Source organism: Meleagris gallopavo, chromosome 4 (assembly GCF_000146605.3).
Source record: "Meleagris gallopavo isolate NT-WF06-2002-E0010 breed Aviagen turkey brand Nicholas breeding stock chromosome 4, Turkey_5.1, whole genome shotgun sequence".
Classification (NCBI taxonomy): domain Eukaryota; kingdom Metazoa; phylum Chordata; class Aves; order Galliformes; family Phasianidae; genus Meleagris; species Meleagris gallopavo.
In genome coordinates, this window is record NC_015014.2 from 35,550,142 (window position 1) to 35,577,086 (window position 26,945).

General features: G+C 39.8%; 1 protein-coding gene across 2 annotated transcripts in view; it reads left to right on the forward strand.

Moving 5' to 3' along the window:
* Positions 1-26,945, forward strand: part of NDST4 (N-deacetylase and N-sulfotransferase 4) — a 105,893-nt gene that overhangs the window by 68,102 nt on the left and 10,846 nt on the right. For both annotated transcript variants that reach the window (XM_010709954.3, XM_003205731.4), the window contains exons 7-11: positions 16,923-17,105; positions 19,388-19,484; positions 21,211-21,334; positions 23,160-23,334; positions 24,412-24,582. In XM_010709954.3, coding sequence (XP_010708256.1) covers positions 16,923-17,105; positions 19,388-19,484; positions 21,211-21,334; positions 23,160-23,334; positions 24,412-24,582 — 750 coding nt within the window. The remainder of the gene's footprint in view (positions 1-16,922; positions 17,106-19,387; positions 19,485-21,210; positions 21,335-23,159; positions 23,335-24,411; positions 24,583-26,945) is intronic.

Here is a 26,945-nt window from a genome sequence, read left to right on the forward strand (position 1 = left end):
TCCTGCAGCACAGGTGAATTGCCTTCACCTGTGCTCCCGTGGCTGACTGACTCATTGCTCGCCTCAGGTGATTAATCAGAGGTTCAGGCCATGATTCAGTAGCCCCATACACATAAGCTAACATGAACAAGCACAAAGCATGAATGTAGTGAGGAAGCTGGAGGAACAGATCAAACCTACTTTGCTTCAAAATGCAGTCCATGAAGACTTATAATTAAAAAAAAATAATCCTCATAGTACACTGTTCCCATACTGAAATGCTTTCAGCACCAGAAAAGCAGGTTTCTCACTAGAGAGCTTAAGGAACTCCACTGGAATTTAAATTTCTGGAGGTTTTTCCAGATCTGGGTGTCAGCCTCAGAACTAAGTAGTTCAGTCCATGTTCTCTGACCATTACCCTTTTTCAGTCTCCTGAGAAATACTGAGGCATATTTAAAGCCCACTCTTAGAAACTGTTCTGTATATCACATCTACAGCAACCTGTATATCACACCAGCAGTATCGGCAAGGTCTTCAGTATCTTTTTTCTAGTTCATCTCCTTTACTCCCCTGCTTCACAGACAATAAAGTACAGTCATAAATGTTTAACAGCCAAGATAAGCTAATAAATACAGCCCTAAATATTATCACCATTACAAACAAAAGCGAGAGTCATTTCTCCTAAAAATTCTCTTTAAACAGACAGCTTTTTATTAAGTCAGCAAGTAACAGCACAAGAGGCACCTCAGTCCAACACTAAAGCAAGAATAAGTAAACTGGGCTTTGAAAAGCCTCAGCAAGACCAACTAGCTCAAATAGAATGTCAGTTAATTGGATTTACTTGCCAGTCTGGTGCATATTGCTCTCATTTGTTGACCTTAAAAAGATGATGGATAAACCTTAATACCATCATCTCTTTTACCGCAGCATCCTTCCAAATTTCTGTTCACTTATAAACCTGCCTCAGGCCCAAAGCCACCAACCCCACCTTAGAGAAACCATCAAGTTAAGCTCAACAGAAGAAATAGCTATAGATCTTGCTGCATGCGAGGACAATGATTTGCACAATGTATGTACACAAGGCTACCTTCAAAAAGCAGAAAAGATTTCAGAAAATGAAACAAAATGGGAACCTACAATCTTAAAGTTTTCCCATCTTTGTCCAGTCAATGCTGACTGCAATGAATGAAGATTTTATGCAGGCTAAACTAGAACGTCCCTTAGAGAAATCGTTAAATTGAAGGTTTGTATCAAGGAGAAGATTATTCCTTATATCTGGTGTCTTAATTCAGAAGATGCTCCTCTCTTCCTATTCTTTCCCAGTATTTCTCCCTGGTATGGAGATGAAGTACACTGGGCTAACTTTTTTCTTATTATTGCAAGGTATTCAGTCCTCTGATGCTTCCTTTTTCATAGTTCCACTATAAACATAATTATAGATTTATATCTGCATCACCACAAAGTGCCCAGAGACAGAAGTATACTTTGCAAAAGTATGTTTTGTGCTCAAAATTAAAACAAAATACTGGCAACTGATATACCAACCCAATTTTTAATGTTGAGAAAAGTAGAAGAAAAAGGGAAAGTTAAACACCTAATAAACTGAATATTTATTTTAAGCTCTTCTTATGAATCAAACAGTCCAAGAAACTTTAACCTGAGATGAAAAGTAATATATGAATTCAGGAAAATTAGCTTTTTTTGTAGGTTGTTGAGAGTGAAATCAGACCTGTGATTGAAAGGAAACTTTGAACTCAACTCAGGAGAAGCTGCCGACTGACCCTAAACAAGGCACATTGTTATTCTAACTGCAAATGAAACATGACTGCACATCATAGAAAGGCAAATTCTTCATAAGTTTCATGGGATGCTTTTAATTTTGATGGCCACTTAAATGCATTTACAGTGAGTGTTTAGAAGTGTAAAGAGGCTACTGCTCATTTCTAGTTTGTTAGATGTAGATTCTACATTTCCCATGCGCTATACTTAGAATGATTTGTTCTTGTTTCCTGCCTTAACTCCTGAGAAGAATCACACTATTGCTTCAGAATATTAGAAGTAAATGCAAACAGGGGTTAATTCCTACCTTTCAAAGAGATCTGGGAATACTATTATGGAACATCTTGAGCATTAATAATATTTTTATTTGCTTTGTTTCACTGAGCATAACTGCAGGAAGAATAAAAAAATAACCTTGGGCTTCGTAGAAAATACAGTGCGATCCATAAGGAATTTATAACTGTTCTAATAAGGGCCATGTGAATAGATAATCTCAGCATATTTCAGGAACAGGAGAAACAAAATCCTCCCCACTACAAAAAGGTCAATACTTGTTGAGCCATCATTAGCAGCATACTGCATATGGGAGAGGGACATGCCTATACCTATTATTTTAATTACATTATGTTCTGTCTACCAACATAAAAGGGAGCTTTATTATTAACCAGCTATGTCAGAATTTGTTTTAATGGCTACAAACACATCAAACCAAGTTAATATATACAAATATAGTCAGTTCTTATTCTTTGTACTGCAACCCTCTGACCTGCATGGACAATGTAAAGACCAGTTTTACTGTGTGTAAGTGGACATTGCAGTGAAGCATAGGAGTGACCAGATGCTTGTCCCAGTTCAGAGGACCACGAGACTCCACCCCAGTAGCACACCAGCCAAGGCCACCTATATGGGCAGTGTCACTGCATGAAACAGTAGCATTTCCCTGAAGATGTGAGCGATATCTCTTCTTTATTCAGAAAGACACTTGTATCCCATGCACATTCAGAATTGCAGACACCTTCTGTCCTCCTCCTGCCACAGTCCATAGCGAAGCTCACTTTAACCAACATGCGTTAATACTGAAGGACAACATGCTACAGAAGTGCCTCTATCTACCACAGTCACCCCTTCCCCAACAGACAATTCTTTTGTAGCTAGAAGATCTATCACATTATCAGTGCTTACAGAAATACTATAATACAGACATCAAAGTTGAAACCACTTTTATCATTCAACTTCAGGTGCATGATTACATCCATTTCAACCTTGCTCAGACTTTTGAATCCTTTTTCTCCTTTAAAAATAATTCTTCCTTCATCCTACACTGTCATACCAGCTGGAAAGAGCTGGTATAGGAAAATATTATCCTATGGAAACACAAGCCTTCAGCAGCATATTTAGAAACTAATTAGCTTGAAATTGAGAGCATAAAGAAAATGTTTCTAGGATAACACATGATCTTTCTCTTTTTCTTTTATGACATTTTCCTTCTTTATGACAGTTGATACTCCACACCATACGTTTCGGTACTTTATCAGAATTACTTCTCAGCAAGCTGGGTGATGGCAGAAATAGTAATAAATGGCTGTGTGTCAACAAGAGGGTTATTGGGGAAAAAAAAAGAATCCATTGCCTTCAAGCACACACCATACAATAATTTATTAGTGTCAGGAGCAAACCTTTAAGGTAAGAATGAGCTGACTCAGAATTCTCTGATTATTGAAAATGAATCCTTAATAGAAGTAAATGGACGAGAACAAAATTTCCTTGCTCTATTCGTCATTTAAAATTAATTGAAAAGTGGCTGATTTGAGAATATTATATCCTCTAGTGAACTGAAAATGTTGTATTTTTTTCCCCTCTGAAACCAAGAGTAGAGAATTAAATTAACTCTGAGGTTTGTTTGCTTGTAGTAGGCCACCAAAATAGATTAATTAATCATCATTTATGAACACTCTATAACACACAGCAGTCAGCTCTTCATAAAAGAGCAAGAATAGCAACATGACAGTAGAACAGTTATAAAAACAAATGATAAATTTCTTGCATCTCCAATCTATATCAACTGACATGACATTTATCCCTCTGTAGTTTGAAAGAAAATATTCCAGTAAAAATACTGACTCAGTTTTTATAAGAGGACTCAGTTTAAACAGGATAATTTACAGTTGTTCCATGACAGTGTGCTACACAGGATCCTGGACAGACATTTTCATAGGGAAATTCACTCTTTCTCAGAGATTTTTACCTTCCTCTACTTGGAGAGTATGATGTGTCACATTAATGATTACAGATTAATTCCATCATTCAAAACACAATTAGGAAAATATCTATTTAAACATTTACAAAGAGAAATTTTGGAGAAACAGTCATTTATGGGCATTTATCCAAACCAGTGATCACTGTGACCATTATTTACTATCAGCAGATAGATGAGCATATTCCTCCTGAAGTTCAGCTGTCTCAGAGGATTATGTTTTAACGCACTGATCAGAAAGATAAACAGGGAAAGATGGCTGTAAATACAGTCAAAAAAAAAAAAAAAGCTCTGTTACTAGCTCAGGCTCTGAATTTACTGAATCCAGCCATAGCTGATAGGGTTGTTCGCATCTTTGCCCACTGTATTGAATTGTGATCTGCAAAATACTGACCTTTTTCTTCAGGTATTAAAGACACCATATGCTGAACTTATGGGTTATACGCAGTGCACTTTCAGTGCTCATGTGAATGCTTCTCTTCTTAAGGAGGCCAGCCTGTGAACCTTAAAAATATCCACAGTTACTCAGGTAACAGTTTTATTCTGCCGAGAAATACTCTTCCCTAGAAACTGAGTAGTTTGGGAACACCTCCAGGGCATAGGATGACAAGATTTAACCCCAGGTCATTGCAGAGAATATTTGATGGAGCATCCCCAGATGACATACAGCGAGTAAGTAGAAAGATCAGAGTCAAACACATAGATTGGCCTGTGCAAAACACCAGGCTCAAACACAGTGCTCATAAATATTTATTACCTCTGTTATTAGTTATTTGGCAGCCTGGCCACTGCTGGCTCCTTTCATTGAATGCCATCCAGTTATTTACACAGACTCCTGAGTGGCAATCTGCTCTTCTTATCCAAGAATCATAGCCATGCAAGTATTACATGGGTAGAGCAAACAGTCTCTTAATTATATATCATATCCTTTGGGGTCTACATAACTGAGGTTTTACATTGCTTAAAATGTAAGCATTGCATTTAAATTTCTTCAAGGTAATGGAAGAGCAGTTTATTTCCATTAAAATAAAAAGCCAAACAGGAATAAATGTTCTGACTCTTTTCCACTCACACAAGCTAAGAAGCCCCCTAAGATATTCTCCAAATTTCAGAAATAATTAGTTTCATTGCAAAGATATTAAATCTACGCTAAAAAGTGATCCCTCCTGGATTGACTGCAGTATCTACATGCTACTAAAACATGTCATTATTTAATTAGCTATCAAGCATTTAAGAACAACCATACACAAACAAAGGGCAAAGCTGATCCCTTCGCAGAAATAAGGCTAAGCAGTGGGAAAACTTAGTAAGGGTAAAGTAAAAAAGCTTCACGGCTGGCACCCAGGCTGGTTGACACTCACGGCTCCAGATTAAGCACTGAATGTATGGATCTCCCCATACATGGGCACGCAAAGCTGCTCTAAATGTATTCATTAATATCAAATCCACCAATTAATTAAACCAGTGGGTCTTTAACACCACCATCAACCCTTGCCTGGATACGTATTGTCCTCTGTAGCCCTGCTCCACATTGCAGAGTAGAATGCAGGTCGTAAGTCTCTGTGCACAGTCCTTTTCACCAGGTAACACCAGTTAAAAAATAAAAGCATAGAGTTCAGACAAAGAAATAGACAGCAGCCCCCACTTCACCATCTCCACAGAGTTGGACAGAGCTGTCCCCCCTCACCTGCCCAAACAGAGGACTGATCAAGGCCCAAGTTGTCTAACACTTTCCTCTATCGGCAGCCCTTTTCAGCCCATTCAGCTTCATGAAGAACAAGGCTTACCCAACACTCCTTCCCTTCTTCCTTTATAATATGAAATAAGGAGATTATTTACAATTATTAAAAATTTTCAGACATGCTGTGGTAAATGCAGAGCTTGTAAGAGCACTATGTAATGCTGCCTACAGCCCTCCACTCCAAGGCACTGGGAAGGACTCAGGCTAATGCTGACCCAGGATGGGCATTCACCTGCTGGCTCAGATCAACCCTTCTGCCATGACAATGCATCAGGAGAGAGTTGGGGCATTAGTAACAGTAAGGAAGGGCTATCCTTACCTCAGTGCAGTAATAGGGAGAACTTCGCATTTTGCTGTAAATAAAGCCAGTCAGCATGGGATATAGTTAGGCATCCTTGATGCCAAGGAATATTCAAATTAATTGGCACAAAATAATTGAAGCTATACTGATTTTCATCTGCAGAGGATTATAACTAAGAAGATGACAGCCTCAACTAGCATTATGTTGTTGCTTGATAGGAGTTAAAGAACACACGAAGTACACAGGCAAGGAAATGAGAAATTGATATCTATCTCCTTATACAAACTCTTTGATCATCTCTGAAATCTGAAGACTAAAACTGTCAGAGACTTCGGAGCTGTTTCTATAATGACACTTTCATTATTCCTTCAGAAAGTCTTGGTGTACAAATCTGACCTGAGACAATGGCCCACATCTTTTTTCATCTGGTTCATTTTTTAAATTTGAAGTCGGGTTTATTCTTGAGCCTAAACTGAATAGATTTTGCTTTCAGAGAGGAAGTTTATAGCTTAAGGAAACATTTTCAATAAGAAAACATAGATGGCAACAAAGAAAATCGCCGTATTGTGAAGTTCACCTAAAAATGTAAATATTTTCTTATAACAGAAGGATTTATTGCTCTAGACTTTTGCCAAGGCTTCACAGAGCTCACAGATGTAACTTGTAGCATCACATTTGCAGAGATTTCATTGGACTTCAGCCACAATTAAATGTAATGCTGATCACTTATACAAGTGTGACAAATGAACAGAAAAAGAAATCCATTTACTTTTTCCACTCTAATACAGCTCGGAACTGATTGCATAAAGTCAAAAGCATTAGGGCTATTTCCTTCCCCCCATTTTTAGTGGGGCTTTGTTTTAAGGGCATGCTGTCAGAGCCTGAAAAAGCAGTGAAAAAATAATGATTGGAATTACAAAATAATGGAGTGGAACCACCATTCCTTCATCTAGGACCACAGGCACTGGGAGTACCAAAAATATATATAACACAGGAGATGGTTGTTGTATTGAAATATGATCATGATTAATCTTTAAGTAAGAAATGAGACTCAGTAGATATTAGAAGATTAAAATAAGAAACAAGCATAGCAACTTTGCTTGCATAGGGAATAGAATAGGAAAGGACATGAATTTTCTGTTAATAATTTATGCAACCATATCAACTAAATAATGGAAAAGCAGAAAGCTTTTGTGGGTAAAAAATAATTTTACTTTTTGAATAGGGAATTCTAGAACAACATAGAAACACTACAACATTTGTACAGTTCTATCAAAGCCACGTACTACCACTGGTCAACAACATATATATAAAATATATACATATACATATATATGTGTGTATATATATATATATATATATACACATATATAACAACAATATATATATAATATATATATATTATATATTTCCTCTGTGTATATGTGTGTGTGTATATATATATATACATACACACACACACGTACACACACACACACCACTGCAATAAATAGGGGTGTGGGAAATAAAGTGCCATTCAACATTTTTGTTTTCCATTCAAGGGGAAAAGTGCTACTTCCCAAACACTGCTTTTGTTGCTTCCTTTAAAGATATCACATTTGGAAAAAATTTGATTACCCTGTGAAGAATGCTAAAAGAAAGAGATGTGAAAAGGAGAAATAGAGTAGAAGTTGTTTTTTTTTTTTAATTTTTATTTAAATGTGATTTTCAAGCACGTGGATGACTGCTTAGTAGCAGAAGGGCCATGAATATGAATAGTGCTGAATTCTAGAGAAACAATTTGTCATTATTAAAATTAGTGCTTTGTCAACACAAAAGTCTCAGTTCCAGCTTCCTTTTTGTGCTATTGCACAAACAGCTGCATTAAGGGCCCAGTATTCTGGGATTCATTATCAGTGAATGGGGCACTGGCTCATAAGGTACAAGAAAAGTCTACAATTCATAACAGGAGGCTGTCAGGATGTGAAATACATTGAACACTTGAAATTGAAAGAGGTATTTCTGTGGTCAGCCTACCATAGAGCTACTTCGTATTAGTAAATGGACACTTGACAGTTTTGCATTTCTCAGCCATGACATACCATTTATACATTCAGAAATACAACATGCTACCATCTAGATCCAATTATGAGAGCTTGCTCTTGGAGCAACTGCATAGCATTTTCCAAGCACAATAAAAAAGACAGAAGAGCAAAATTCATTTTTCTGGGAAACATTCATGCAAGAGGAACAGAGAAGGGCAGTAAACATTACCAACTTTCTACAAGAAAGGATGCTTGCACCACTCATTTCCCAATATGCACAGCGTTGAATCTAGTTTATTTTACAAAAATTCACTCCATCTTGCTAAATTTCATTTAAGAGGCATGTAAGCAAAAGGGAAAGCTGCTTAAGATGGTGCAAAACAAGTTTTTCTTAGAGGAGGATATCTGTGCAAGACCTACCTTGACCTCCGGGCTTCCCAGCAAAGGGGTAATGCACCAGCAAAAGCAGGAGGAAGTAACCTAAGAGGAAAAATTTCTTCTACTTGTTACTGACTGTCTGTTAAGATGAGACAGAGCACACAATTTGTACAGAAGTTTTGTAAATTACTTTCACCACAAGAAGCATGGATTTATGGATAGGCACTGTTTCAAGTATTTGCATAAAGACAGACAGTGTGGCACTTTGGGACATAGTTCGCTGGGCATGGTGGCAATGGATTGTTTGGTCTAGATCTTTTCTTTGTGGTCTTTTCCAACCTTAATGATCCTATGGATACTTAATTCCCAATGTGCTGCAATACCAGGGAGGTTGGTTAGGGCACACTTTAGCTGGACGCTGGAGCACTAACAGCCCATTTTCCAATAATTTGTTCTAGATGTGGGTTATTCTCAAGCAGAAAGCAAACTTTATGATAGATATTACTGTGAAACAAAGATAGCAAGGACCTGAGTGGCTGTGGAACACAAAGCTTCTGGGAAACATGCAGAAAGAAGCCTTGTTTAATATCAGATCATGTACAAACAGCACAGCTGCAGTCTTCAGTCAGGGTGAGGGATTTAAGCCAGCTGAGGGCAGGACTCATCCTCACCCCTTAAAGGTGCAGATTTGAAGAGAAACATCAAACATTCCTGCATTCAAAGCTGCATGTTTAAGGTGAACAAAATCCTGTAGTAAACAAACGCATGCACACTAAGGACAGCACTTAGAAAGCAACTGGGCTCTGCTTAAGGAAGTCACTTTGCTCTTTGACATTCAGGAAATTCACATTCCTGATGTCTTATATACTGAGGAATTTAAGTCCCTGAGAATGAAGCTAATGGGATTTTCATAGCTACCTGGATGTTGTGAGCATGATGTGGATCACTCAGCCAGGATGAAAGTCCCACTAGAGTTCTGCATCTTTGGCAAACTTCTCCTTTAAGCTGCATCTACACTGGAAGATCTACAGCGGTTCACAGTTCTCTGGGTTGATCCTCCCAAAAAGGCAAATATAAGTTGCTGGCTTAGAGCAGACCAGCATCCTAATGTCCTCTAGAGACAGGTAAGCAGCCGTTGCTCAAAAACTTGCAGCCAGAAAAGCAGACCAAAGGCATGAACTCTGCTGCAACCATTTCCTAGCAAGATACTGCAATTTTTCTGGCACTGCAGTAGTACAGAGTCACAACCAAGGAGCCTGGATACAAGCCTGAACATAAGGTGACATGGCTGAGTTCTTATAGCTGAGGCTCTGTATTTTTTCAGTATACTTGATGCTGTTTGTAGGCAAAAACACACCACAATTCCCATATCCAGGTATGCTACCGTGGACAGACTTTCCTGTGATGCTTTATCATGGTGCTTAGCATAAGCTCCTTGTTGATGTTGAGTTAAAAGCTTCTAAATCTAATCATCTTTATACCCTTGCAGTATAAACTGGAAGATTTACCCAGAAACTCAAATATGTAATACAGTACAGCATTGCCATGAGTTTGCATATTGCTAATAATTCATTAGCTTTACAAAATATTTCTGCTGGGCACTGTGACAACTCTTCTCACTCTCATTCTGCATGTCACTAAACTAAGCAATTGTTAACATTAAAAAAAATTCAACCAATGTGTGTTACTCAGGTACATTATAACATAGCTGTGAGTGCTTTTTGTTAAGACTACACTAAGTTTTGCACTTACAAAAGTAAATAAACATCCAGATTATACATAAATAGGTACGTGGGCTGTGCTTACGGACAAAGGGCATTAACTTGAAGTACAGAATGCAGTTTCTGTGCATTTCAAAGCACAAGTTTCTATTTAATAATTTTGAAACGAGCTTCTCACCCTACTAGCTAATCCAGATATCACTTTACACTCCTTTCCCAAAGTGCTCCCCTAGAGGTCTGCACTCACACTGATTACTCATTGCTTGTGAGATGCTGCCTTTTTAATTAGCCTGGCCAGCTCTCCAAGGGAAGAAAAATGTGTTGTCACCTGACTGTGCTTAGAAATACAGCAGGAGCTGCCTGTTCCCTGCTGGAGCAGCCAGGAACTGTTTGAGAGCTGCTGACAGCTTCTCTGCTCTGGAGGAGCAGCCCGCGTGCTCAGCTGTCGTAGGTCACAACGGTTCAGGTTTGTTAATAACAGACTACCCAAATATTATGACTTAGAAGCAGAAAAGATGGTAAATAACCAGATGTAGATACTGTTGGATCATGTCAGATGGAGATGTAAAACATTCTCAACAGTTTTGTGTGTTAATTTTTCTGCCATTAACTATTTTAGTTGAAGTTGATACTGATTTTATATTATCCATTGCTCCCAAACAACAGAGCAGAACAAAGTAAAGCATCCATGCCCCAGTGAACCAAACGAAGTAAAACTTGCATCAACTGAATTAAAAGCACTACCAAAAGTAGAGAATCCACCAAAGGCACAGAAAAATGATCCACCAGCTCTGCTTCTGCTTTCCCTTGGACCCCACCTGCTCCCTAGAGAAGTACTCAAAAGAATCTTCTTTTATTGTTAGCAACCTTAACTGGGATTGTTTAGTTTGGAGAAGAGGAACTCAAGGGAGACTTTATTGCCTTCAAGAACTCACTGAAAGGAGTCTCTTCTCCCAGTGAACAGCAATAGGACAGGACAGAATGGCCACAAGTTGTGCAGAGGAGGCTCAGGTTGGATATTAGGAAGAATTTCTTCTGAGAAAGGGTGGTCAGACACTGGAACAGGCTGCCCAACGAGGTGGTGGAGTCACCATACCTGGAGGTGCTCAAGAAAATAAATGTTGCACTGAGCAACATGGTCTAGAGCAGACACAGGCATGGGTTGACAGTTGGACTAGATGATCTTCTTGGTCTTTCCAACCTTAACGAGTTTATGAACATTCTATTTCCATCTCCCCACCCAAGTCTAACAGAATAAAAACATGATTTATCCTCTAGCATTGTACATTAACTGCACAGTTACTCTGAAAAAATTAGGACCACTGTTGTCCTCAAACATCTTTCTTACAGAAAAGTTACAATCTACTTGAATTGTTAACAGAGTAGGTAACAGAAAATAAGAGGAAAAAGAATTCTAACTAATGTAAAAATAGAATCATAGAATCACCAAGGTTGGAAAAGACCATCATCTCATCCAACCACCCATTTACCACCAATATTGCTCAGTAAACCACGTGTCCCAAAGTGCTACATTTACACAGTTCTTGAATACTCCCAGGGACAGTGATTCCACCACATCCATAGACAGCCTATTCCAGTTCCTAACCGCTCTTTCAGACAAGCTTTTCCCTAATATCCAACCTGAACCTCCCTGGTACAACTTGATGCTGTTCCCTCTCATTCTGGGAGAAGATACTGACAACCAATTCACCACAACCTCCTTACAGGGAGATGTAGAGTGCAATATGATCTCCAGTGAGCCTCCTCTTCTCCAGAAGAAGCAATCCCAGATCATAACTTCCATCCAGCCTGTAGCCTACATCTCTCCATTCATTCTCATTTAATACAGGTATAAATAGGATGCTTCTGGAAGATACGTGTGGGTCACCTTACACAGAGGGACCAGTACAGTTGTAGCATTCCCAGCAGCTGCTCTTGCCACACTCTTGGGTTGTAACTCCAGCATCCCAGATGGGGCCAACTGGTCCTGCATCTATTTGAACAGCTACAGTATTGAATAACAAAAAGCAGGACTAAAGATTGCATATTTTATATATCTGCATAGAAGCTAAAGTTATTGTCATGAACCGCCCTTAAAGCAGCTGTTGGGAAAGAGGACTGCATATTAACTCATTTCTCCCTAAATGGAGGACAGATTTAAAAGCAATCTCATTGACTTTGAAATGCTGACCCCAGGTATATGTTACTTAGATATATACAGAGAAATCCAGCCTTTCAAAATGAACCTGACAGCAATCCTCTTCTTCAAAAGAGACAGTGCTCATCTTTCTGTCCAGCAGATATGGGGGTGGATAAAAGGTTATCTGGTTTCCTATTCCAAATCTTTCATTAGCCTCCCAATTAATTCTTTGCAAATCATACCATCCCCTCCGTGTCTCAATTTTTTCCACCAGCAAAATGTAAATCTCAGCATACTCTATTCCTATGAAAGATTTTGAAAACCATAGCTTTCAGCTAAAAAGCTGCAGAAATTTCTTATCTGCATACAATAAAATGAGAGATTAAAAAATAAAGGGAATGCTTCAATTAAAAAAAGAGCCCTGACTAAAGAGGAGGGAAAGTGATTTTGAGGAATATGTACTGTGGAGCATGAGAGGTACGCAGCAAGCAAGACCTAATCAGAGGGCAGATGGCAGAAAGAAGAAAAAAACTTTTTTTTACTTAAACTTTCAGCATTCTTCCCTTTCAGATCTCAAATTATTAGCGATCCCAGTTACAGGAGCAAAGGGAGAGGTGAACTGCCAAAGCTAAAGAGATATTGCATTGGTACAAACTAAAGAATCATTTGAGTATTGCTCTCCTACATGTCTGTGCTCTAGCATAGCACAGAGGAAAACAACCAGCAAAGTAATTCACAACCAATCCTGTCTCACATATCTTGGTGTCAATAGATTGTATGTCAATAGCAAGGGCTTGTACTCAGCTCTTCTCTGCACATTTGTCTGATACACATTGCTTATGCTAGTTTAACCCTAAGAGTAATGCCATGCAGCCAGGTCCTTTCCCAAAGCCCCCAGGAATCTGAAGTAATTTATTGCCTTTATACTACACTGCTGCACAAGCAGTATCATACCTCTCTCTGAAGAGCATTACCCCATCATGATGAAGTACTGGCTGCTGGTTGTTGTCAGCCTGTGTTCTATCTTGCTTTTTGTCATGGGGAGTGCAGAAACATGGTCTTTTCTCTTTTATTCTCCAGTTTTGATCTGAGCACTATGAGAAGAGATATTAAGCAGTTTTCACTGGTTTCCTCACTCCTGCCCACAAGGCTGATTCCTGATCCCTCCTGTGTCAATCAAAACAGCACAACAAAGACAGCAAAGCAGTGCAACTCTGTTGTGCAGCACAGTACCAGCCCCAAGGCATACAGCAGCATTGTGCTTGCTCAGCACATTTCTCTGTATTGACGCATCAGCAGGAAAACACAGCTTTGTGTCCATCCATGCTCTAAATATGAACGGTTAATAACCATCCACATTTCTCTCAAAATATTTGGAAACAGCAAAGAATCAGATATGGTTTCATCGGTGCACAATACATCAGATTCATACCCACTTCAAATAATATCAGTGGAGCAAAAGAAATCAAGAGGTATCTAAGGTATCTTGCCACCATAAAGAGTGATACAAGGATCTTCTAGACTGTACAGAAGCCTAATGAAACTAAATGACTAAAATAAGCTGAAACCCATCTTCTAGGTATACTGTTACACATACACATTCACACAAGTTCAAGTATAAATAAACAAAATAGCAATTATAGATTTATGTGCCTACATTATTTGCTGCAATAACATTAAATTGCTGCAATAATGTTAAATGCCATTTAGGAACACCTTGACACTCAAAAAAAAAAAAAGATCTTAGAGACAAGATGATCTTCTCTATCAAGATTTCCTATAAGGGTTTGCTTTTTCATCACTTCTCAATAGTTTGTATGAAGTACTTATCACATTTATAGGACCAGAAGTGTAAACCAGAAAGGACACACTTGTACTTTGTTTTTTTGTTCCTTTTGTCTGTACTGGGAATAGGGAAGCAGGGGGAAAAGGATCAGCAGACTGGAAATTCAAAGGAAAAGATACAACATCTTGTTTATAAGTTTCTTGGGTACAGCATATGGGAAAGCACGAAGTCTGGGGAAATTTAATTGTTTGGCTTTGTTAAATATTTTCAGTCACATGATACATAGGCACTGAACTCCACCAAATCAGGTGGAAGGAAAGGCAATAATCTAATTTTTTCTCAAAGATGGCTCAGAACAGAATATGAGCAAAGAATAAGTTTCCTTGCATGGAGTAGAGCTGCACTGTGCAAACACGCTGCAAATAGGCCATGAGGGATAACTTCTCTTAAGCTCCACTAATCTTCACCTTAGAGAAGTACTAAAATCCTCATAAATAATATAACACATTAATGGGTAGGTTTTTAAACGTTGTGGTCTGCCACTTAAAAAGCACTAGGGTAGCAGAGCACAGTGGTAGAAGTGGGAAGTATGTGGCTTGTTATCCTGGGGTTAACTTGGAAGGCAGAACAGCACACTGCATTATGGCCACAACGTATGGAGCCAAAGCTCAAGCTGACCTCAAACAATAGCAGCCCAATCCTTCTCTTCCATACCTAGGTCGTAAAAATATTACACAAACAGTTCCCACCTTCAGGACAGAGACAGAAATCTCACTAACCTGAGCATACCAGATCTCCTACTACAGCTCTGAGAAAGGGAAAACATACCTATTCTCTCTCTTCTTATAGCCCATATGGGACTTTGTAAGCTCACACCCAATGCCATGAGCCTTCAGCTTTGCTATCAGTTCCCCTTCCTAATCATCCAAAAAGAGACTCATCTGGCCTTAGGTATCCAGTAATAAAGCAAACAGCTTATGAACTAGGAGTCCCTACTGCTGGTGACTAATCTCTTCCAATTCAGGTGTTCCAGAACCTAAAAGGTCCCACAAGATGCATACACAGAGTTGCATCTTAGCCTAACACAGGTAGCCTAAAAGGTTTAGCACACTGGTCATTTCTCTTATCAGTCTTCAACCAAACACTTCCAAGGCTTTACAACCCAGCTCCATAACCTAAAACGAGGCATAAAAAAGCTAAGAAATGGAGTGCTGAGCCTATGCCCCTCTTCTAAGTCCAGACCAACCTGAAAGCAAATGGTTTGTGAGCTGCATAGTGCATGTGAGCCGGCTGTGTAAAGCAAGAACAGAACATATTGTCAGTGTGGTGGAAACCTGATCCTTTCACAGGCTAACGTTTGCTGCCCAGCATTGTTCTTTTTCTTCATTAAGGGTCTGGCTCAGGCCACTTTTTGCTTTTGAGCTTCAGGAGTTCAGTGTAGCATGAAGAAATGCTCCCATTAAAGGTCATCCATAAATACCTCTCATATGGAGATATCTAAACTTCACATAAAGGAGATCTTTATATGTAAGGAAACATTGCCCTTGTATGAATTCTTCATCTGTCGCAGTTGTGATAGGTACACAAGACTTGAGGAAAAGTGAAATACTCTTATGGACTCTGGGTGCATTACCAGCTGACCACTGAGTACACAAAGCCAGTGCTCTATTTTACCTTTCCCAAAATTCTTGCATTGAGTTAGGATGGCAAAATGCCATTTTTCCCCATCACCATATATTTTGTGGTTTGCTGTAAACTATCATTATAACTGTAACTTTTACTTCACATTAAGGCCTCCTTAAAGTATGATTTGGTTATATATATATATATATATACATATATATATATACACACTAGTTATAAATATGATGACGGTATAATTAGATTCTATTGTCACTGTGCACCATATCCGAAGCCAATGTACCGAGCAAAACAGTTAAGTAACAATACCCTATTTTTGACAGCATCTTCAGAAAGCTAAATAATCACAATCTACAGATAAACTGGGCCTTTGCAGCACTGAAACTGAGTTTAATCACCTCATATAAAGAAAATACAGGGAAATATATTCTGCACATTATTCTTACAAATTCTTCTCTTTATCCCTGGGAAATAAATGATGAGATCTACAAAGCAAATTTCTCCACATGAAGGAGAACTATAAAAAGACTGATAAACAGACAGAAGTTTTACTGCCTTCAAGAAGAAATCAATGGCACTGATATTTAGTTGAGATATTATAATCTATAAATGCTTGAAAGTTTTACATTTCAGAATTTTTTTGTCAAAGTGGCCAACCCAGTTGGAGGAGACAGTCTATTTGTCAGATTTTAGTGTTAGTGGTGGACTCAGTTTGAATGAGGCAGACAATTAGTCAGATTTTAGTGTTAGTCCTGCAAATGGCAGCTCTGAAATTAATGCTTTTCTGAGATGCAACAGCTGGTGCTCCAGGAAGCTGGTGGTGGGCCCAGCCGCATGTGTGACTTGAACTCATAGGCCCTGGTGCGGGGATGAGGAAACAAGCAGGGGTTGTGCAAGAAACAACTTTGATGCAGTTTGACAAAAGAAATCAAAATGGAAGAATAAAGAATCCCTGAACACATCTCCTGAACAGAGACAGGTAGTCTTTGAGGTGAGAGGGTGGATTTTGAAGACATGGCACATATGCAACTGTGTCTAGACATGAAGCTGGCAGAGAGGTTGGGAAGTAGGATTGACTTAACATTTTCCTCTTCTGTTGTTTTTGAGTGGCTGTGAGACAGTTTGCAAAGCGCTATTCCTGCCCTTGCTCTGACTGAAAGGTTTCTCTGCTCTCCCAGATCAGCATCTTCATGACCCATTTGTCTAATTATGGGAATGACCGCCTGGGGCTGTACACCTTCTCAAACCTGGCCAACTTTGTGAAGAGCTCGACCAACCTGCAATTGCAGACACTGCCACCCATCCAGCTGGCACACAAATACTTCGAGCTCTTCCCTGAGCAGACGGACCCCCTTTGGCAGGTAATGTCCTGACCTCTCCCTGCCTCCAATTACATTGCTTGTCAAAAAACGAATCTGTTCCTGTAAAAATAATAATGAAAAAAAGTAAAGTGCCTGCTTCAATTTAAAAAGTTATTTTTCAACTCACCTCAAATCAGGCACATTAAAAGCAACTACACAAGTGAAAGCTTCTTCCCCTCTTATCTGCAAGTTTGCTGATGCATCACAACGTGTTAACTAGTTACAGGGCACTACCAGCAAGATGAGTGCAGACTGCCTATAGCAAGTGGTACCCCAAGGCAAACAGCACGTGTTCATTGTGCCCATCAATGGAAGCAGTTACAAGGATTTCATGCCACTTGAACCTCCTTCACCAAAGAAACAAGAAGGGAGGGAATGGGCTGTTTTAGGAAAGGAAAAGGGTTTCCACACAGTCCACAAATGGCTGTTTTCTATCTCTGTTGCAAATGCATGACAGTGCTGCTTATAATCTCTACGCTGTAATTTCCCAATCATTGTTGTACATGTCTGGCTCTTCTCTTATTCAGAATGTGATGTGCAACACTTTTAGCTATGTAGGCTTAAATCCAGTGACACAGTTGAGATCCAAGCAGTTTTATCAAGCTTATGCCCATACAAAGGAGTAGAAAATCTTGCTATTATTTTTGGCCCAGATGCAAAAAAAGCATAAATCGACAATATTCCCATTGAGTTTAGTGGAGCTGCAGTGATTCACATCATTTAATGATTTTCTCCTTTATATTTTGCTAACTTTTTTCATTAGCAAACTATATCTTCTATTACCAGCAAAAGCAAGGATCCATATGATAAGTCCTAACCTTTCTTCTTGTGGGGTCTTTTGTCACACATTTTTATTTTGCATTCATGGGCAGTAAAAAGATAAGAAGATGATGAGTAATATCCCACATTTCTATTCTGCCTTCCTTTTGGGTTCTTATGTAAATTTAAAATTGGTACTAAGAGTACTATGCATCTGAAACCATTTCATCACCTTTGAAAGTAATGCCTCAAAGCTATTCAAACAGAGGTTTCCATTTTAACTTCAAATGAAAACTTGATTAAATCAATGGTTTAATATTTCTTTTCTTTTTCTTTTTTTTTCCCTAATGACTGAACTTAATCCTCAGTCATGTAAAACCATTACACACACATTTAATTTTTGTCAAAGGGACAACACACATGCTTGCCTAAATGCCCATAGGCTCTGAGCTGATGAAAAGCACCAGGCTAATGGAGAGAGTAGTCTTACAATAGTCTTGTAAGGTGTGGATTTTGAAACCAATCTTTCCAGATTTTGCAGAGCTGTTCAGTTTTCCTGATTTCACTGGGGCCTCTGTAAGGACCAGTCCTGAATGGTATCAAGGAACTTAGTCTCTATATACCTGGAAATTCTGGTGCCCAGTACAATGGACGGATTTCTAGGGATTCCCACCAATTACCTCAATATCTGTGAGGAATAAACTCTTATGGGGAAATATCACAGAATCATAGAATGAATCATGTTGGAAGGGACCTCAGAGACCATCTAGTTCAAACTCCCTCTGCCGTGGGCAGGGCTGCCACCCAGTAAATCATGCTGGCTGGGGCCCCATTACAACCTGGCCCTGAGCGCCTTCAGGGATGGGGCATTCCACAGCTTCTCTGGGCAGCCTGTGGCCACCTTCTGCATAAAGAATTTCCTCCTAACATCTAACCCACATCTTCCCTTTTAGTATTGGAAAGCTCCCTTTAAGTACTGGAAGGCCACAATGAGGTCTCCCCAGAGCCTTCTCTTTCTTTGGACTGAACTAGCCCAGCTTCCTCAACCTTTCTTCATAGGACAAGTGCTCTAGTCCACTGACCATCTCTGTGGCCCTCCTCTGCACCCACTTCAACAGCTCCACATCCTTTCTGTACTGGCAGCCACATGCCTGGACAGAAGACTCCAGATGGGGCCTCACAAGAGCAGAATAGAGGGGAACAGTCACCTCCCTTTCCCTTCTGATTGCCCCTCTGTGGATGCAGCCCAGAATACAGTTTGCCTTCTGTGCTGCAAGCATGCATTGCTGGTTCTTGGCAAGCTTTTCACGTCCTTTTCAGCAGGGCTGTTCTCAATGAGTTCTTCTTTCAGTCTTTACACATGTCTGAGATTGCTTCAACCCAAGTGCAATACCTTAGGTTTTTACTATTTTGTGTAAGGCTCTGGTATAAGTGTGTAAGATTTAGATTCTGCAAAGTCTCATGTGTGCAAAATGTTTAGGATATCTCTGGCATGATGTGCCCAACTCTGTTTTTTTCTTCAGAATCCATGTGATGACAAACGACACAGAGATATTTGGCCCAGAGACAAAAGTTGTGACCACCTACCCAAATTTCTAGTGATAGGACCCCAGAAAACAGGTAAGAAACAATGAATGTGTAGTCTAAACCAAATCCCAGATTTGTATCTATGTGTGTAAACTGTGACCGTTTCCCTGCTGTAGAAAATGCATTCCTCATCCATATAGGATTCAGGTAGTAACTCCTCCACCACTAACAAAGAGAGAGAATGGGGTGAATGGTAATATTGCATTCTCTTTCCACTACTAGCCATTGCTACCAGAAGAATGCTAAGGGAGTAGCACCAAAATTTCCCAGCAGTCTTATTCTAATGGGTATTATCAGTCTTTCCCAATGCTGTATTTATTTGAACAGGGAAGGCTCAGATTACAATTTACTTGTTGCCTTCAATTATGGTTTTCTTTCCAAAAACTGAAGACACTATAAGGTGTGAGGATAGATTATTTTGGCAATAATTCGAGTTGATTTGCTTTTGGGAAGAAGCATGAGCTCATCCCCATTTGCAGGAGGGATTGGGCAGCACTGGCTCGGTGCTCAGATGCTCTCCAGAGCTGGCTCTTGCTGGCAGCCAAAGGGTGGAAATCCCAGCATCTCTATGAAAACACAGTTGCTGATGGCAGCCTCATCCAAGCCACAAGCAGCTATGTGTTCACCTGCCTTGTGCACAGATGTTGAAGTAGAGTGTTGTGGCACTTTCAAAGCTGGCACTTGGCTGTGCACATCTAATTTCACTGCTGACTTCCACCCACTGGTAATAAGACAGTGCAGGAGGAGGCAGTGTAAACATTCGCCATAAAGAAATATGCTGTCAGGGTGCTGTAAGTTAAGTTTGTTATTAAGTTCTTTGACAAATTGTTTCCTCACTGTTTGAGACCCTAATTGCCAGTCAACACATTTACCTCTTTGCAGGGCTCCTCTGGGGGTCTCAGCATTATTTAAATTGAGCCACATATTCCCACTCCCCAGCTAGCTGTTACTGTTGTTGACATATTACAGAAAGTGGATACTGAGGCAGGGCAATGAATCAATAATCCAAGATTATATAGACATACTGTGACAGTGGCAAAGAGACAGAAGGTCTTGATTCATAGTCCAGTGATAGCTTGTATAGCATAAAATCTTTGAAGAGTAATTTGGAAGACATATTCTCCAGAGATTTCACTTTGTATTGAATAACATTTCTGTTTCTTTGTGGTTTTGTTTTTTTTTTAAACTAACAAATAACAACAAAAAAGTATGAGGATTTTAAAGTACACTTATTACTTGTAGGTTTGTTGACAGGTAGACCATGCAGATAAAATACACTATGCCTCCTTGATAGACCTTTTATTCCTCAATAGCAGACCCCCCCCCAGGAGAAATGCACAGTGGAAAAAAGTGCTGTTCAGGAAACAAGAGAAGCACAATCACACAATTACTACTTTGGAAAACTTTTGTGCATGTAAACAATTTAAAAACAAACATGTTCAGGCCAAATTTTATCACTGGGTTAACAAAGCCAAGGAAGCAATGTCACCAACAAGAGTATCATTACTGCCTCAGAAAGCAGAATTCAGAATCCAGAAATGGGAACAGCTTAAGAAGCACAGAAAAAATTTGCACGTATTCCCCACTTCATCCGAAAGTTACTTGTGCCTACATACCCCTTTCACAAATAGGCAAGGGAAATCTTTCTAATTTTCCAGTATATCTCAGTATGAACTGAGGCAGAAGTACTTTCTTATACCAATTAAGTCAATGGTGGTTTTTTTATGTATCCTAATGACATCTCTTTGCATTTTTGTAGGAACAACAGCACTTTATTTATTTCTTCTGATGCATCCTTCTATTATCAGTAATCTCCCAAGCCCAAAAACTTTTGAAGAAGTTCAGTTCTTCAATGGGAACAACTATCACAAAGGAATTGACTGGTAAGAAAAATACTCGATACTGGATTAATTTGTTATTCTTGGCATTATCAGAGAGAATGAGAACCTTACTTCTAATGATAGGACATGTAATCACATCATAGAATCATCATAGAATCATAGAATGGCCTGGTTTAAAAAGGACCACAATGATCATCTAGTTTCAACCCCCCTGCTATGTGCAGGGTCACCAAGCACTAGACCAGGCTGCCGAGAACCACATCCAGCCTGGCATTGAATGCCTCCAGGGATGGGGCATCCACAACCTCCTTGGGCAACCTCTTCCAGTGTGTCGCCACCCTCTGTGTGAAAAATCTCCTCCTAATATCTAACCTAAGCTTCCCTGTCTCAGTTTAAAACCATTTCCACTTGTTCTATCACAATCCATCCTTGTAAACAGACGTACCCCCTCCTGTTTATACACTCCTTTCAAATATTGAAGGCCACAGTGAGGTCTCCCCCAAAGCTTGGTATCTTGGTCTCTTGTCCAAGCTAAAGCAACTTTTCTTCATAGGAGTATTGCAGTAACAATTTTCTTATTCTATTCACAACAGCAAGCACAGTTACGATGGCTGTTTTCTGAATAACATCTCTGTCTTCTCGTAACTACGTATTTTGAAAGGGATGAATTATACTTTTTTTTTCCCAGTATTTTTAATTAGGTAAAATTTGGCTTCTCATGAGAAGAAAAAAAGCTCTCCATAAAGATTTTCAGCTGATTCTCCTCTCATAAATTTTAAACATTGCTTTTATTGTTTTCGGTTAAGAAAAAAATTTTGTAAGTATTTTGTTTCCATGGGGAATGGCACTCCACATCTTTATACGAAAACCAAAATACAAGACAAACATCACATTATACAGAAACAGATCAATCTTTTCCGAGTTGTCGTGAAAAAGGAGGAGAAAGAAATACTTCTCATTCATTTTTCATAGTGTGTAAGCGAAGAGCTCACACATAGATATCACAGAGTATATGGTATACTACACAAGAGTGGGATGAGCAGGGCTGGTGAATCAGGGCTTGGCTCCCAGGATGGCAGGGCTGAAGTGCTGTGGATACCCATCAACCAGCCTTTATTCCCTAAAAACTATGTGAGACTGTGAGTCTCTCCTCTGCAGCACTGTGCACACAAAGAAGCTGGTCCTGCTGAGATGTGTTCTGGCACATTTCACTGGGATTGGCTGCTAGGCTCAAATGTCAGTAGAGTTTTGTGCAGAGGGTAAGGTCCCACACACTTTGTTTCAGTAGAAAGTTCTTAAAAACAGCCTGCCACATCAAAACGGAAGTTTCTGGAGTACTCAGCCAAACTAATAAGACCAAAAAATGCATCCATTTGAATTCTCCAGTCTTTGGATTAAACTTCCGATGCTATTCATTTTTACTTCAAATCAATTTTCAATAGAAAAGATCATCAAAGCCAAAATTTGAAATCTTGCTTTCTGAAAATGGCTAAAATATTTGTCAGTTCAAAGATGAAACTTTTCAACAATGTTAAAACTAAACAGTTTGCATTTTGCAGCTTCTCTCCTTTTTTTTCTCTGGCTAAAAGTGAACAGGCAAAAAATTTCCTTGTGACACTGAACTTATTAGAAAAACCCCATTCATCAAAGGGAAAACTGAATTACCTGACTTCATGGAGGATTTAGCTATTACCAGTACCATCCAAGAGCCAAAATCTGTTCTCCCTATTCCAGTTCCGGAGTGAGCTGAGAAATTTAATTTTGCTTGTTATGAATTATGTCTGAAAATCTACTTTCTGACCTACCATGAAATGAGATGCAGATGCATATGACCCTTTTAGTTCTAATTAATTTCTTTACCTCCCAGGTACATGGATTTCTTCCCCACTCCTTCCAATACCACCACCGACCTTCTCTTTGAGAAAAGTGCCAACTATTTTCATTCTGAGGAAGCTCCTAAACGAGCAGCTTCCCTCATCCCCAAGGCCAAGATCATCACCATCCTAATCGACCCATCTGACCGTGCCTATTCTTGGTATCAGGTATGGACCTTGCCTTCAAGAAACAGACAGTGAAATCAACAGCGGGGGATGATGACCATCATCAGGGGGAATTTGTGCCCTTGAGCAAGAACAGGATTTATTGCACAGCATTTGCACTGTGTAAAAGTGGAAGGATGCTGAATGCCAGCTTTTGCAGTTGGCACCTGTTACACCAGTGTCATAAATGATGAAACTTCTCAGCACAGAGCTGCCACTAGCTGTAAACAAGCATATTAATCTCAATTACATTTGACACTACATAGAGGAAAAGCAGTATTCTTCACCCAGGGAGATGCACGGGGGAAAATGAGCATGGCCTAGCTAGAAATCAGAGCTTTTTATGCTGAGAATCTGGTTCCTCATCTAGTCCTCTGTCTTGCAAGTTGAGTAATATGGAGTAGTGTACAAATATATGTAATGTCTTCTAAAGTTTCCTCCTAGCTGAAAAGAGATGTGTATGAAGAGTAGGGTTTCTTTCTTTTTGTGAAAATAAAACAAAACATATTAATTTTCTAAGGAAAATCTAGGATGCTCTTTCATGCCTTTTATCATGTCCATACCTTTCCATAAGAAAGTCTGTACACTGTTTTTTTAAAGAGATATTTTAGTATGCAAAATATGGTGTGATTAGAGAAATGAAGAAAATACTAAAAACGGGGTTAAAATGGACATAGATAATGTTGCAATAAGCATAAAGTACAATATTTCTGATACTGTGGCTTTCTAATTTGCATCTGTACAAATGCTGATATGAGATGTGGAGCAGTAAAACACTGGATCTCCTTTGGCCAAGTACCTCCTCAGCTCTTCTCTCACCCCTGGCTCCAGCATGGAGTAGACAGAGGTGCAGAGAAGGGCAGGCACAATCTCCGTCTCTCACACATTGCAAAATCTGAACTGAGGTTGTTGCCTTCTGAGTGGGGAGTTATAGGACGTATTGGGAAGGAGGCTATAAGGAGTCATGATCTGTTCTCTGTGGGAGTTAGAAGTACCAGAGCAATTTGTTCCTCTTTTTCTCTTTGATCATGGCTTAATCTTCAGAGTCATAGTGATGTGTGACTAAATATCTCCCATTAGCATCAGCGCTCTCATGAGGACCCGACCGCTCTGAAATTCAATTTTTATGAAGTCATTACGTCAAGCCCCTGGGCACCCTCAGAGACAAGGACTCTCCAGAAGAGGTGTCTGATGCCTGGATGGTATGCTGTCCACATTGAACGATGGCTTACTCACTACCCAGCTTCACAGGTAACTTCCAATCTGTTAGTTCACCAAGGTTGCAGAAGGTCCTGCAGTGAGTATTGGCCTCATTGATAGACGTAATGGGATACTTCCCACTGGAACTCTTAGCCATTATGAAGTGCAGATTTGTCAATATCAGAGCATTTACCAGAAATATTTTGATTTTTCTGTCTTCTGTTAAGATGCAACAGGAAAACTCTTTGGCCTGTAGCCACATGGAGTCAATGAGTGACTTAGGACCTTCCTTCCAAGATTGCCAAGGCTTCTGAGTCTCAAGAAACAAGTATTTGTAGCATGAGATACTGTAGGAAGTTTTGCCAAATTCATCCAGAAAATGCCAAGGCTTTATCAAAAAACAATTCAATTCCCCCTCCCACTCACTTTGTTTCTAGAAAATTTCACATTTATTTGATGCTGATAGGGAATTAGCCTTCCTCAGTAATGGAGCAAAAATTCTATCTTTTGCTTCATCTTCCTTCAGATGTTTTATTGAATTGTCTTTTACAAACCTTTCCATGAACATTTAACATAAACATATAGGCCTAACCAATATCATACAATCATAGAATCATTTGAACTATCTAAACCAACTGTCCACCTACCACCAATATTGCCCACTAACCTATGTACCTAAGTACTACATCTGCTTTCCTTGAATATCTCCAGGGATGGTGACTTCACCATCTCCCTGGGCATCCTGTTCCAGTGCCTGACCACTCTTTCTGAGAAGAAATTCTTCCAAATATCCAACCTGAGCTTCCCCAGCGCAACTTGAGGCCATTTCCTCTTGTCCTTTCACTGTTACCTGGGAGAAGAGGCTGATATCCACCTCACCACAATCTCCTTTCTGGCAGTTGTAGAGATTGAGAAAGTCTCCCCTGAGCCTCCCCTTCTTCAGACTTAGCAATCTCAATTTCCTTAGCCACTCCCCATAAGACTTGTGCTCCAGATCCTTCACAGCTTTGCTACCCTTCTCTGGACATGCTTCAGGGCCTCAATGTCTTTCCTGTAGTGAGGGGCCCAAAACTGAACACAGTTCAGAGCTGAATACAGAGGGACAATAACTTCCCTGCTTCTGCTGGCTCCACTATTTCTGATACAAACCAGGATGCCATTGGCCTTCTTGGCCACTTAGGCTCATTGCTGGCTGATGTTCAGGTGAGCATCAGCCAACACTCTCAGATCCTTTTCCTCCACACAGCTTTCCAGCTACTCTGCCCCAAGCCTGTAGTGTTACATGGGGTTGTTGTGACCAAAGTGCAGGACTCAACCCTTGGTCTTGTTGAACTTCATCCCATTGTCCTCAGTTCACTGATTCAATCTATACATGTTCCTGTGGCATCCTAGAGCCCTCTTATCCTGAGGCAGATTGATACTGCTTTGCTGAAGTCGAGGTATGCTATGTCAACAGCACTTCCCTCATCCACCGAGTGAGTCACTCAATCACAGAAGCAGATCAAGTTGGTCAAGCAGGACTTGCTTTTTGTGAACCTATGCTGTCTAGACCTGATCTCTGGGCTGTCCCACTCATGCCGTGTGATCTCACTCAAGATGATCTGCTCCATAACCTTCCCTGGCACCAAGGTCAGGTTGACAAGCCAGTAGTTTCCCAGATATTCCCTATGACCCTTCTTGACAATGGAAGTCACATTGGCATATCTCCAGTCCCCTGGGACCTCTCTAATTGACCAGGACTGCTGCTAGATAGTGGAAAGCAGCTTGGCAATCACCTCCACCTTTGGTGGATTCCACCTGGCCCCATGCACTTGTGACAGTCCAGATGAAGTAGTAAGTCTCTGTTTCCTTTATCGTGGGGGATTTAATCTGCTCCCCATCAAGTCATGAGACTGAGTACTCTGAGAAGAATTGGTCTGAAATATGCCTATTACCAAGCAACAATTGTTTTGTGATATAAACCTAAAGAAAATGCTTTAGTATTACACAACAGGGGCATTCTTTACCTGTGTACATGGTCCATTGCTTACATACTATTTCTGCCTATTTTAAGAAAAAATATTAAAGGGTATTTAAAGAATAAGCATGTCTGTCCTGGGAAATCTGGAGCATGAACAGGGTACCAAGTCTCCCATGCCCCATCACCTATGCTCCTTATTCTCTTTTCTTCTGGACTGGGCTGCTGCCATCTCTCATGAAGATTTCTCTACTTCTCCTACAACAGCAAAAAGCAAATGCACACCTCTTATTAAACATGCAGGCGCACACTGACATATTTCTTGTAAAACTGGTAACCACTCATGTTGCATAGCTGTAGTGATTAATTTTACAAGACGCACAACAAAATGCACTCATTCTTAATAAGGTACGCAGAGAGTGCACTCACGGTGCTTACTAATGTGTAGTCAGTAATG